The sequence below is a fragment of the Saccostrea echinata genome, unplaced genomic scaffold (genome assembly GCF_033153115.1).
Source record: "Saccostrea echinata isolate AGI-Se365-2 ecotype Australia unplaced genomic scaffold, CSIRO_AGI_Sech_v1 ptg000060l, whole genome shotgun sequence".
NCBI lineage: Eukaryota > Metazoa > Mollusca > Bivalvia > Ostreida > Ostreidae > Saccostrea > Saccostrea echinata.
Genome location: NW_026889809.1, coordinates 2991936 through 3005148, shown reverse-complemented (window position 1 = coordinate 3005148; position 13213 = coordinate 2991936). Strand labels below are relative to the sequence as shown.

Here is a 13213-nt window from a genome sequence, read left to right as displayed (position 1 = left end):
CATTTGGCGCCCCACGTTGGGCACGTTGGGCAAATGTCAGAGGTGGTGAAAAATCAAGTCTCAACTGGGACTCGAACCCAGGGCCTCTGGCGTTCCGTGCCAGTGCTCTAACCACTGAGCTACTGAGACCCGATATATTGACTGACTTTCACGCACCTGTGAACCCGGTGACAGTTGAATACACAGTTTCCTTCCCTTATTTGCTCTCTGATTGTTGGCTACATAAAACATAAAGAACTCAGTATTGTGCATTAATTAATTAATTAATTAATTACATTTCCTGGGACTGACATACTTTAAAGTATGTCGGAAATTTGCCTTTATGTGGAACATATAACATTTACAATACACAATTGACCAAATGTATTACAGGGTTATATTTCAGACGCATTCAAGAAAATGTCATATTAAGTTATTTTTCAAAAAAGAAAAGTCAATAATTTTAACTTGGATGTCTTTGTTTTAACCTTGAGGACCTAATGTTTTATTTTTGTCTGTAGGACACCCTTCGTGATGATTGCGACTCCTCGGAGAAATGTCTGACAAACTGCTGCGTCAGTACGTTTATTGCCCCCGTCTTCTTTGTGGTGTTTGTCCTGATGGCTCAGTTTGTTCTTGTAAACGTGGTGGTGGCCGTCCTCATGAAACATTTAGAGGTATGACAAATTTTATCAATCGTCTTACAGATTTTTGCCGTGGGATTTTAATATTTCCTCTTTTTACAACCTTAATCACCATATCTAGAGATGAGGTCAATTCTCTGTCTAAAAATTCAGAATATTTAATGCTTGATAGAAAGGAAGTTTTTTAGACATATTCACGATGAATTGACATTATCTACAAGTTGATTCAAACTGAAATCACAGATGTTATATTTCTTCTTTGCCTTCATACACAAGACCCATTTTAAAACTAATATCAATTTAAAAAAAAAAAAAAAAAAAAAAACTATTTTGCACCAGTTGCCAGTTTATATCTTTAAGCACTTTTGATATTACACTTATGCATTTTTTATTTGATTTTTATTTATATTCTTTAAACATTTGAATGATCCCAGGAATTTTTAATTTATGACATTAAAACATGTCAGCCGTAAACATTAATTACTCAAGGTCGCCGTACTTAAAGATCCCATAATCTTAGATTATGACTTTTATTGCTAATTTTCTTCAAGAAATTAGTACTAAATTATAATTTAAGATCTGAAAATTAACATTAGTAGTCTACTCTACATTTCAAAGTTGTGCATCTTATTTCTTGTCGATGTGGCGAATCAAGTTCAAATTTAAATATCTGACTAACAATTTTGCATGTGGATATTTTTCTCTACTAATCGTGATCAATTCAGGAAACATACAAACATAAGGAGATCGATGATGAACTCGAGGCAGCGTTCAAGATGGAGTGTAGCGTCAATAACGAGATGCTACGGTTAACCGTGAAGGTGAGGGGGGCGTGTCTAGCTTGACGAATATTGCATGCTCCCTTCCCTGTTTTAAATGTTGTTAGTACATTCTGATTGTCTTGTACTAGCTTGTATTTTAATTTTTATTTTGTGATATATTATATCTAGGATTCTATCTTTTTTTGCAGATAGAGTGAAAACCAGATTTTGACAAATGAATCGTTCACTTTCAGTTTTCATCAGTGATCAGTATTTGCTGTCTAACAACAAATTCAATGCTTTTTTCAGTCTTGGAAATTGAGTAAACTAGGCATTCAGAATGAATGCTGTAGAATTATATTTCATAGACAGCAGACTCTGAATCCTTGTTTTAATGATCATGTGTAGTAATTATGTTATCTTGTAATCTGTAGTTGTCCATTAATTACCGACAGAGAACAGCTTATTACACAGGTCGTAGTCTATAGTCAGCCATTCAGTTCTTTTCAGTTGCTGTTATTTGTGAGGAAACCTATTTCATTTGTGAAAAAAGGAGAACATTTCTATTGTTTTTATTTTTTGAGAAAAAAAATTGTTTTTGTATATGTAATTATCATAAATTATGTGTTAAGTTCAAGCAGCCATACATGTTAAATATAATAATTTTATCACACAGTATTTGAAATTATCTCTCAGTGGACAAAATCTGACCTTGGAATTTGACCTTGTGAGGAAAATTTTGTTTGTTATATTGGATGTTGCTATTTAATTTTTGGATGTTGCTTTTTGACCAGGAGTCGCACAGATTACTGGATGATGACGGAGGAAATGCTGACGATCAGGATAAGACTGGTGACGAGGACGGTGAGGAAGAAGATGGGGAAGATGTGGATGGCAATGCCGCTATCAAAGAGGAGGAGGTTAGAAATTCAGATTCGTTCTTGTCCTCCGCTTTCGCAAAAGGGGACAATGAATCTTACTCATCTGTCAGTCTGACCATCTGTCACAAAAACTTTAACCTGAGTCATTTTGATTGAGAAAAGATATGGCTTTCATATTTCACATGTGCATTACCTGTAACAAGACCTAATATGCTATGATTTTGACTCTGTTACCTTGACTTTGAAGTTTGACTTACTTTTCAAAAATTGTACCATTGCTGATAACTTTTGAATATCAGAGAGAAGATAGGGTGTATTAGAATGTGCATAACCTTTACCTGAATGTACTATGATTTTTGCCCATGTAGGTGTGACCCTGACCTACTTTTCAAATATTCTAACATAGGAATATATAGGAAAAATCTTTTAAAATCTTCTTTCAAGGACAGTATAGCCTCGATTATGCATATTTTATATTGATGCATCCTCAATTAGGTCAGATTTTAGTTGATCGAATCATGAGATATATATAAATAGGAGAAAATCTTGCATCCTCAATTAGTGTAGATTTGGGAGGGGGGGGGGGGGGGGGGAGGAAGCAGGAGTACTGATATATTTAAACTATTCAATACTGAACTGATTTCTTATTTTCTCAAGCCAAAGTAGCAATATGCCCCATGGGCCTCTTGTTACTTAAATATAAACATTGACATCTGAATCTCACGAATTAATTCAATATACCCGGTAGAAGATATAAATTAAACTAAGAATTTCTATGTTGTATTTGTTCTAGGTGCCTGCTATAATTGGGACCCCAAGGCCTGCATTCCCTCGTAGACTACGTACCCCGGTCTGTAAACAGATTTCTTTACCTCCCAGCTTTACTTTCCGACCTCCGAGTAATGAACCTCCATATGAAGATGACAAAGGTACTGACTGTTCTCAGAGTTTTATTATTAAGGACACCCAATGAATAAATAATAATAAGTCTACTATTCCTTGGTCATTTCATTACTTTGCTTCAAGTTTGGTAAGTAATACAATTTATAATGATTGGCTACCATTCCACAGTTACTTATTAGATGATTAAAACATCACAATGTAATGGATGTTCCTATTAAATTCTTTACAGCAACTTTTGCTTTTAAAGGAAATATGCAAAATGGATCAACAGTATGTTGTAATTTTGGTTGGCATATTGAAGTAAAATTGATGGAGTAAAGGCATAGGTTCTTTGTAGTAACACTGGTATTGTCAGAAATAGCCTATTTCAAATTCCCACTTTTTAAGCACTATGTCCTTGTTACAGGTCAGTTAGTTCCAGTGGACATCACAATCTCTAATTATGGAAGTTCTATGGAGGTCAGTCTTGATATGTCTGGATCCAGTCTGGACATCCCTCCCTCCCCATACTCCTCCAGTTACTCTGATAATTCCAGTTATGCCGAACCCACAGTGGATGAGAATACATTAGGCATTCCACGAATGACAGAGGAATCTCATAGAAAATCCACCAGTCCACAGCAAAAACAACGATTAAGGGACAGAAAGTTAGTACGACAGAAAAGTTGTGAATACGAAAGTCCCCCTGCCACAGCACATGTGGAGCCGATACGGACTCCTAATATAGCTCGCTGTGAGGCAGCAAGCTGTGATAATCCAGTGTCAATGTCACAGCCCATGCTTAACAAGAATTTATATGAGCATGGTGAGGAAGGCTCAAAAGTGAACAAGTCACACAATCCCATCATCAAACTGAAGTGTTTACATCGGAGTCAGAGTAGTGGTTCAGAGAAAGTTAGGCTGAGGGAGAAACACGTGGCAGGTGCTCGAGTTCAAATGAGACCTACCACTCTTCATGCTCTAGTGAATGCTTTATCGAATTACTCACAAGAACAGAACTCTCTAACCTTGCCAAATGTTCAAGTGACACAGAATTCTCCTGTGATATGTAGGAAAAAACAAGGTCAGCATCGTAAACGAGAGGGGACTCAAGTGCCCTCCCCAAACCCCACTCTTCCTCACAGAAATTCCAGTTCTAAACAAAGTCTGGTCAAGCGGAGTAGCACCTATGAGTCTGATTCCTGTGAACTCTCTGGCCCCGACTGGGCAGCCGAGGAGGCGGCCTGTGACGAGGAGGTCCGTCTAATCACGGGTGACAGTACGGACCACGACGACATCGAGGACTTAGAGTGTGAAGAGGTGACCTCCAGTTATCCCTTAGTTAACGACCACCTCAGTAATCAGAGTGGGGATCACCTCAGTATAGGAAATTCCAGTAACTCTCAAGACACTCTGGTCTGTGATGATCAACATTCTAGAACCCAGAGAAAAAGTTATGAGTGTTGTGTGCCGTGTGAAAGTGCATCATCTATTCCTAACTCCCCCTCCCAAGCCCAGATCTCAGTGCCTTCCCTAGACCCCTGTGTGTTAGTTAACCCCCCTTCTCCTGACAAGAAATCTCGTAGAATCAGTTTGAATAGTGACAGTAAGGAGAGCCAGAGTAGTGATACAGACCTCTCAGGGGCCGAATGTCCCTATGATTCAGAGGAACCCATGTTAGACAACTCAGGGGACTTAACTCCTGTTACAGCCAACTCGGGGGCGTGTCTCAATGTTCCTGTGATAACATCTGATGACTCTTGTGTCAGAAGGCGGACTCCAAACTTAGTACAGCAGACAAGTGAGTCCTGACGGTCATAGGTGAAGGGTAAAAGGTCACTAGAATCAGGATCTGGGTGTTGACACATTAATGAGGGGTACCCCTCAGAAGTTTTGTTCTCCAGTAGAGGGCAGCACGTTCTAAAGACTTGTGATGATTTTGATGGATGGAATTCACGTACTTGTTTTATTTTTATGTTTGTCCCGTTTCCTGCATGGCTTGCCTGTCTAACAGAGCAGATGAGAGTTTTCTCCCTTTGTATATCTTGAACATTTTATAAATTCAGGTCATTATAAATGAATAGAATGAAAGTTGTAAAAAATTAATGAAAGTGTTTTATATAATCTTAATGAAAGAATCTGGGTGTTCAATGAAATCATTTAGAAATTACATATGTTTTATGAACTGGTATTATGGATTGCAGATGACGAGTTTAGGGAGTATAAAAGTTTCATGTGGTGTAAATATTTTGTGGTATGACATACATGACTAGAGCTTCATTGTTAACATTTTTTTAACTTGTGAAGAACTAATTCAAAAGCAACAGAAAAAAGCCAAATCCTTTTAATGTATATCCATCTGTGACCAATGCAACATTGATGTAAATGTCAGGAGTGATCTTTTATGTGTGAGTGACAGTTTTACTTCAAATGTTTCCACATATCATTTGTTTTAATGTATTCATGACCTCCATATATTTGTGATGTTATGAACAATATCATTGTGATTAAAGCTTTCTCATAGATCTCATACCTTGTACCACCTTCAGGTCTGTCTGTGAATTTAATCTTATTTTCATTTCCAACTAAACTTCAGGTTTTCTAGAAAATATTTTAAATTTTTTTATGTCATGATTATATACCATGCATGGCAATGGTTCCATTGCACTATGATTTGGTCTTGACGATGAAGTGAAAAAACTTCATCATATGTAAATTCTTTTCACCATGAAATATTTATATAATGAAATTAATTTATGTCTTAAGTACAGCTGTACTTAAAATTTTAAACTTAAATTTTCACATTATGAATAATCTCAACTTTTACAAATATCAATCAGAATTTTAGATTAATATTTATTTATAAATGACTTGGGTTAAGTGCAATATTGGTGATTTTGTAATAGAGTTCTATAATAACTTGATGTGATATTTTTTCAACGAAGGTGGTTGTTGCCATATTGAAGAAAATGATTTTTATACCGATGTGATCCCTTTTTTTGTTTAACAATACTGAACTTTAAGACTTGTTTATGTAATCTATTGTATCACATAGACTTGTTTGACTTGCACTTATAATTTCTGACTTACTTGACTTGTAAATGTTATCTCTATTATATTGACCTGACTGAACTGACTTGTACATCAAATCTCTATTACATTTACCTGATTGACTTTTACATGTAATCTCAATTACGTTGACCTAATTGACTTGTATATGTAATCTCTATTACATTGACCTGATTGACTTGTATATGTAATCTCTATTACACTGACCTGATTGACTTGTATATGTAATCTCTATTAGACTTACCTGATTGACTTGTATATGTAATCTCTATTACACTGACCTGATTGACTTGTACATGTAATCTCAATTATGTTGACCTGATTGACTTGTACATGTAAGCTCAATTATGTTGACCTAATTGTATATGTAATCTCTATTACATTGACCTGATTGACTTGTACATGTAATCCTTATTACACTGACCTAATTGACTTGTATATGTAATCTCTATTACATTGACCTGATTGACTTGTACATCAAATCTCTATTACATTGACCTGATTGACTTGTATATGTAATCTCTATTACATTGACCTGATTGACTTGTACATGTAATCTCTATTTCACTGACCTGATTGACTTGTATATGTAATCTCTATTACATTGGCCTGATTGACTTGTATATGTAATCTCTATTACACTGACCTGATTGACTTGTATATGTAATCTCTATTACATTGGCCTGATTGACTTGTAATCTTTATTACATTGGCCTGTTGACTTGTACATCTAACCTCTATTACATTGAAAGTTTGACTTGTATAAGTGATCTTTATAATATAAATTTGTTCAATTAATTGCACTCTCTTACATTGACCTGATCCACTTATAATGTAATCTCCCTAGTACACAAGACTAATATTTGTTCTATTACATTGACCTGATTGACTTGTAGATGTAATTTTTTTTAGCAATGCTCCGTTTCGAAAAACTGGCCATTCACTGACTCATACATGTCAATTCTTTATATACATTTATGTACATATCATATCTTTTAGTAATAAATATGATCTTAAATACTACATTACATTTTTTGCCCATCAATTTAACAAATTTAATGCTTTTTACCAGATTTGTACTTATTTTTTTTTACATAATCTTTTCTTTTTATTTATTTTTAAAACAGGAAACAGACCTTCTAAACATTGAAGAGATATGTTTCACAGAAATTTTACCAATTAATCTCGGAATGACTACTGGCGTAAATAATATAAAAATCCTTTAGCAGTTGAATTCTTTTCATGCAATACCCTTATAGCAGACTAATCTATAAGTCAGTTAATTCATTATTTCCTTATTCCGACAACATGACATGCATGTGATGCCTGATTATAATGCGTGAAAGATGGTGTAGTGATATGAATTATTTTTGTCTTCACTAGCTCAGGTAGTTAGGTCACCTTTTGAATGGTGTTTTTATAAGAAATCCTGCGACAGATTCATTGTGTACAGACAGTTCTCTTTTGTAATGTTTTTTTTTTGTTTGTTTTATCACATTTTGTGTATATTTAGACATTCACGAATTGATAAAAATTAAAAATGGATTTTAAATCATACCATGATCTTTTCTTTTTATTGATTGAATATATGTTGATACCGCTGAATTTTAATACTTGAAAATCAGTGGCTATGTATTCCTTGTTTGCAAAATTTTTGTTCAGGCAGAACAATGTGTCAGTCTTATCTTTTCAAAGTTCATACAGTGTAATAAGCCTGGATCCAAATCTGTGAGCCAATGCTCACTAGTAATACCCCCACTCTGATGTGAATATACGATCTCATGAATCCCACTATATGGCATGCCTAAATAATGAGTGTGCTAAAACTTCAAGCATCAGCAATGAGTAGTTGCTGAGAAAACTGCTACCAAAATAGACAGACACATGGATAAACAGGAAATTGACATCAGATTTGTACAAAAATGAATCCCACCATATGGCATGCCTGGACAAAGAGTGTGCTAAAATTTCAAGCATCTGCGATAAGTAGTTGCTGAGAAAACAGCGATGAAAATTTGTTGAGGACAGACACACACACAAGGGTAAAACAGTATACCCCCCCACTCCTTCAGAGCGGGGGTATAATTATCCAAATGCCTTCCAGAAGAAATTTATAGGGAACAGAATTTATATTGTTAAAAAAGGTGTGTTTGTAAAACACTGATGCCCCCTTATGGCAGCTCAAGGCTAAGGTTAAAGTTTTTCAAATGTAGGTCAAACTCCAAGGTCAAGAGTTCAAAAATGTTGGAACATGAAAGAAAGGTCTTGTCACAAGGAATACACAAAAATATGAAAGCCCTAGCATCAACCATTTTAAGTTAAAGTTTTTTTCAAAGTAGGTCATATCCAAGGTCAAAAATCTTTGTCCAAGATCAAAAATGTTGAAAGTTAAGAAAAGGTCTCGTCACAAGAAATACACAAATGTAATATGAAAGTCCTATCACCAACTGTTTACAAGTTATGGCAAGGTTAGATTTTTTTAAATGTAGGTTACACTCCAAGGTCAAGAGGTCAAATACACTGTAGGTCTTGTCACAAGGAATACACGTGATATATGAAAGCCTTTGCACCAACCATTCAAAAGTTATGGCCAAGGTAAAACCGGTCGGGAACTCTACCTTATATGGAAGGCATTTTTCATCACGTGGCGATGTTTTCGTCAAACCCATTCTCCAATCAATTGAATGAGTCGCAAAGCATGACGGTCTACTACGTTTACGATTTAATAGCAAATTGTTGTTTTCGTTGTTTTAAATAGTGCATAATATTTATTTGGTCACCAGAAAAACTGTATAGCTTCTTTTTCATTTTATATGGATGAAATTAAAAGATTTATAATATACCAAAGACAATGTTCCATGCTCACATTAAAATTGGAGTTGTTTTAGATGATTAATAGTTGCGTCAAATGCAGTCTAAAGTCTTTGACGTCTGCATACATTAAATACATTTTGAAGATAATGATGAGTAAAACAAATGAGTAAATGAGTAAAACAAATATTGCACACTGGTTTACTGATGTTAAAATCAAAGAAAAATATCTTAAATACAAGCTATTATTTTCGACATACATGCAATAGATATATGTTGATGCACAAATGCACTCAAAGACAGAAAAATACGATTTTCTTCTTGTCTGTAAACAAAAAACATGTCAGATTTTTCCATTCCTTCACGCCTTGTTCTCTTCAAAAATCAAAAAGGAAGCATATTTAGTCCCAAATGAATACCAATTTGGAAAGGGTATTGGAATATGTGTATTATTATTACCAAGAAAAAGGCTTTATACATGTATTCTAAGCATTTTGAAAATAACTGTAAAGATACATAAAGGCTCATTCTGTCAATTGATGTCTTCTTTGCTCTCTATAAACAACGTGAAAAACACACTCACTGCTAATTATACACATTAGCACTTACAAATGTACCTCTCTTTGAAGATGGTTTACGTCGGTATTTAAACAAGCTCATATTAGGCTTGACAAACCAAATTTTGTAAATGTGAGCATTGAAATGAAAGACAATACACCATTTTCAATACTTATTTCATAAATATTGAAATAGAATGGAAAATGAGTTTTCAAGGGACAATAAAAATTGCTGTTCATTTTTAATACACTGTGTTTGTTCTAAAAACTTGTGGTAGCCCATAATGCATTGTAACTCATTCATCTGATTAGTAATTGAAAGTAAACAGGTAGCTAATTTAACATGCAAAATGCTATCATCATAAAAGGATTATATTCGGTAATGACCAAAATCTGCCCCCCAAATCAAACTTTAAGGGAGAAATATATAATTATGTTCTAAAACAGGGGGATATCTGCAGACTTCAAAGCACTAAATATTTTCATAAACCATGATGCCATATGTTAAATATGACGTCTGGAAAATGACGTAAATTCAAAATTTTCTATGATTTATACAGAAAAAGGTGTATATTACGTCGATATTTTGAATAAAAGTCACCGAGCGCAGGTCTGCTCCAACTGAAAATTTTGATATTATGTGTAGAATGATGATACCGGTATCAATGAAATATACAAATATTGTTCTGGAGCAGGCCTGCGCTCTATAAATTTTATGGTAAAAATTGAACAAATTTTGTCCATTTTTTTCCTTTTTCTGAAAAATAACACAAAATCCGAATAGTTTGTGACGTCATAGAAACAAAAATTGCCAATAACCCACTTTGAAACTATAATATATTTTGTTAATTTATTTTTCCCATACAATACAATGTATATACAATTTAGCACATTTCAAGACATTTTCAAAGTATGACTTTTTTTTGGGGGGGGGGGGGGGCAAAAATATGCATATTCCGCATATAGTTCTTTAGTGGTCTCAACCTGTTAAAGTTTTTCAAAAGTTGGTCAAACTCAAAGGTCAAGGTAAAAAATGTTGGTACCCAAAGAAAGTTCTGGTCACACGGAATAACCACGAAATATAAAAGCCCAAGCACCAACTGTTCAAAAGTTATGTCAAAGGTTAGAGCTTGGTAATATTGTGCAAATGTGGGTTAAACTTCAAGCTAAAGACGTTCAATGTTGATACCCAAAGAATGGTCTCGTCAATTAATATGAAACCATAGCACCAACCATTCAAAAGTTATGGGCAAGGTTAAAGTTTTTGCTGATGGACAGACAGATGGACAGACAGAGCAAAAACTATATGCCCCCAAATCTTCGATTATGTCAGTAATCCTGATGCTTAATCTTCACAGTTTGCTTGGGAACACAAGCGTCCAGATACCCTAGGCCCCACAGTACATAGTATACATGTGTGTGGAACAGCTGGAGAGGAGCACCGTTAAGTTGTGTCAATTGTTGAATGGCCTTGTGAAAAGGATAAACTTTACATTTAGAATGTCTGTATAGTGACTTGAAAACCAGTCGGTACTCCTTAGGGGGTGCCAGTGTACCAAGTTTGATGTCTTGTCATGCAGAGGGATAACAAGATATTGAGAGAACAATAATCTCTAAATAATAATTTATGTCCAAAGCAGTTTTTGACCTCTGACCCTGTGACCTCTAGATCAGCAGGGGTTTCCTACTTCTTAGAGGGTTTGACATCTGTCAAGCAAATGTTCTCAAGAAGTTCTGCCCTTGACCTACGACTATATGACCTTGAAATATATAGGGGTCATCTGCTCCTTAGGAGGTACAAGTATATCAAGTTTGATGCTTGTCAAGCACAAGGGTTCTCAAAATATTGAGTGTACAATACTTGGTCGACTGACCAACAATTTGACACTTGACCATTGAAGTGACCTCAGAACTAATATGGTCATCTACTTCTTAAGGGTACCAATGTATCAAGTTTGATATCTGATAAACAAAGGGTTGTAAAGATAATAAGTGTACATCTTCCCATGTCCAGTGTAGTTCGACCGTTGACATTAAAAAAATCAATCCACCAACAGGTGCAAACTAATATCCCCCCTTTCAAATGGGGGGGGGGGGGATAAAATCCATAGCCAATACAGTCTCTCAGTGGGTAGTTGTGTAATACGTAACTGTGATGTACAGAGGAACCTTGATAACTTGGATATTTGTGAGGAACAGGATATATTATCTAAAATTATAAAAAGAACTTATTTATCCATGCCATTTGCTCTGGAACACAAAGGTCTGGATAATGCTCAACTGTATGACAACAGAGCCTGCGTTTCCACAGGAAAATTTAATTTTATCACTGCATACAGCAATTAGTATTCAGGTTAGGTACATGCAGTTTTCGAATGATGTATTTTCCATCCAAGTAATACCCCTTTGACACCATGTTGGTCAAGACTCTATTTGGGGGGGGGGGGGGGATTACAGCTTGAAATTGTAAATAAAGGCTTTGATAAATTTATGTAAATTCCTCGGAAAAAACACAAGCTTTCCTATACCTCAATGACCAGTACAAGCTTGAAAAGATTAAATAATGCAGCAGTCTGAACTTGTAGACTTCCAATATTGTGGCCAATGGCAATTACTCTTGCTAAATTCACTTACTGAAAACCATCTTTCAGAATAGCTGCAGTACTGTAGCTCTCCAAAAAAAAAAATATTGACAGCTAGACTGGAGAGCTACAGTGCCATCCACAGAGCTACAGTACTAACCTGGTCTAAACCACAGAAAAAACTGTATATTTATTGCACATAAAAAGTTGCACTTGGTTCTGGATTTATTTATAAACCAAATTCTTACCTCAAGTGCACAAAAGCTTGATTTAAAAAAAAATTCCTTAAACCTTTATCAACTACCGGTACTCCTGTAGTTGACATCTGCACCAAGTGCATTGGGCTGAATTGTCTTGCCACCTAAAATGGCAGTATAAACAGACGAAATTTTGGACGGTCTTAATTTCAGGCCCCGGAGGGCTTTTAACAATGGTTATAGGTAATGTTAGTGAAAGAATTTCTTAGGAACACACGCTTAGTAATATTTGAGATTGCAGTTTTTAAAATTTACTGAGAAATATTTACATTTCCAATGTCTTTGTCCGAGATAAAATTACAAATTGTAAAAATACTCTATTTCTACATAAATCTACTGGTTCATCGATAGGCGCGGTTAAAAAAAATCACGTGCGGGGCGTGACAAATAGAGACAGAAGCGGGACTATTAGCACGGGAATTTGCAGAATCAGGAGCATGTAAATATAAGGAATAACTGTCAGATTTTTTGGATTCATGAAGATGATCAATCGATTGGCTTGCGTGATAATTTTATGCATAAACGCCTTCGGCGTTTATGCAAATTATCACGCAAGCCACTCGATTGATCACATCATGAATCCAAAAAATTAGACAGTTATTCCTTAAATAAATCGAGAAACAGAGCGCTTTTCTGTGCCCAATAAATATACTTTTTTCGATGGGTGGCACTGTAGCTCTCTTGTCGTCCATCCCAATTTTTTTTCAGACCAGCCAGCTACAGATCTGCAGCTACTTTCAGCAAAGCTAAATTTTTCCCTCTAAAAATGAAAATGACAATGAACACTGAG

The 13213-nt window shown here is 35.2% G+C and overlaps 1 protein-coding gene across 1 annotated transcript in view; it reads left to right on the top strand.

Moving 5' to 3' along the window:
• Positions 1 to 7773, top strand: part of LOC133175030 (voltage-dependent T-type calcium channel subunit alpha-1H-like) — a 44089-nt gene extending 36316 nt beyond the window's left edge. Inside the window, exons 30-34 of the mRNA XM_061310120.1 lie at positions 501 to 656; positions 1349 to 1444; positions 2179 to 2304; positions 3059 to 3194; positions 3575 to 7773. Coding sequence (XP_061166104.1) covers positions 501 to 656; positions 1349 to 1444; positions 2179 to 2304; positions 3059 to 3194; positions 3575 to 4959 — 1899 coding nt within the window. The 3' untranslated portion in view covers positions 4960 to 7773. The remainder of the gene's footprint in view (positions 1 to 500; positions 657 to 1348; positions 1445 to 2178; positions 2305 to 3058; positions 3195 to 3574) is intronic.
• Positions 7774 to 13213: the final 5440 nt, after the last annotated feature.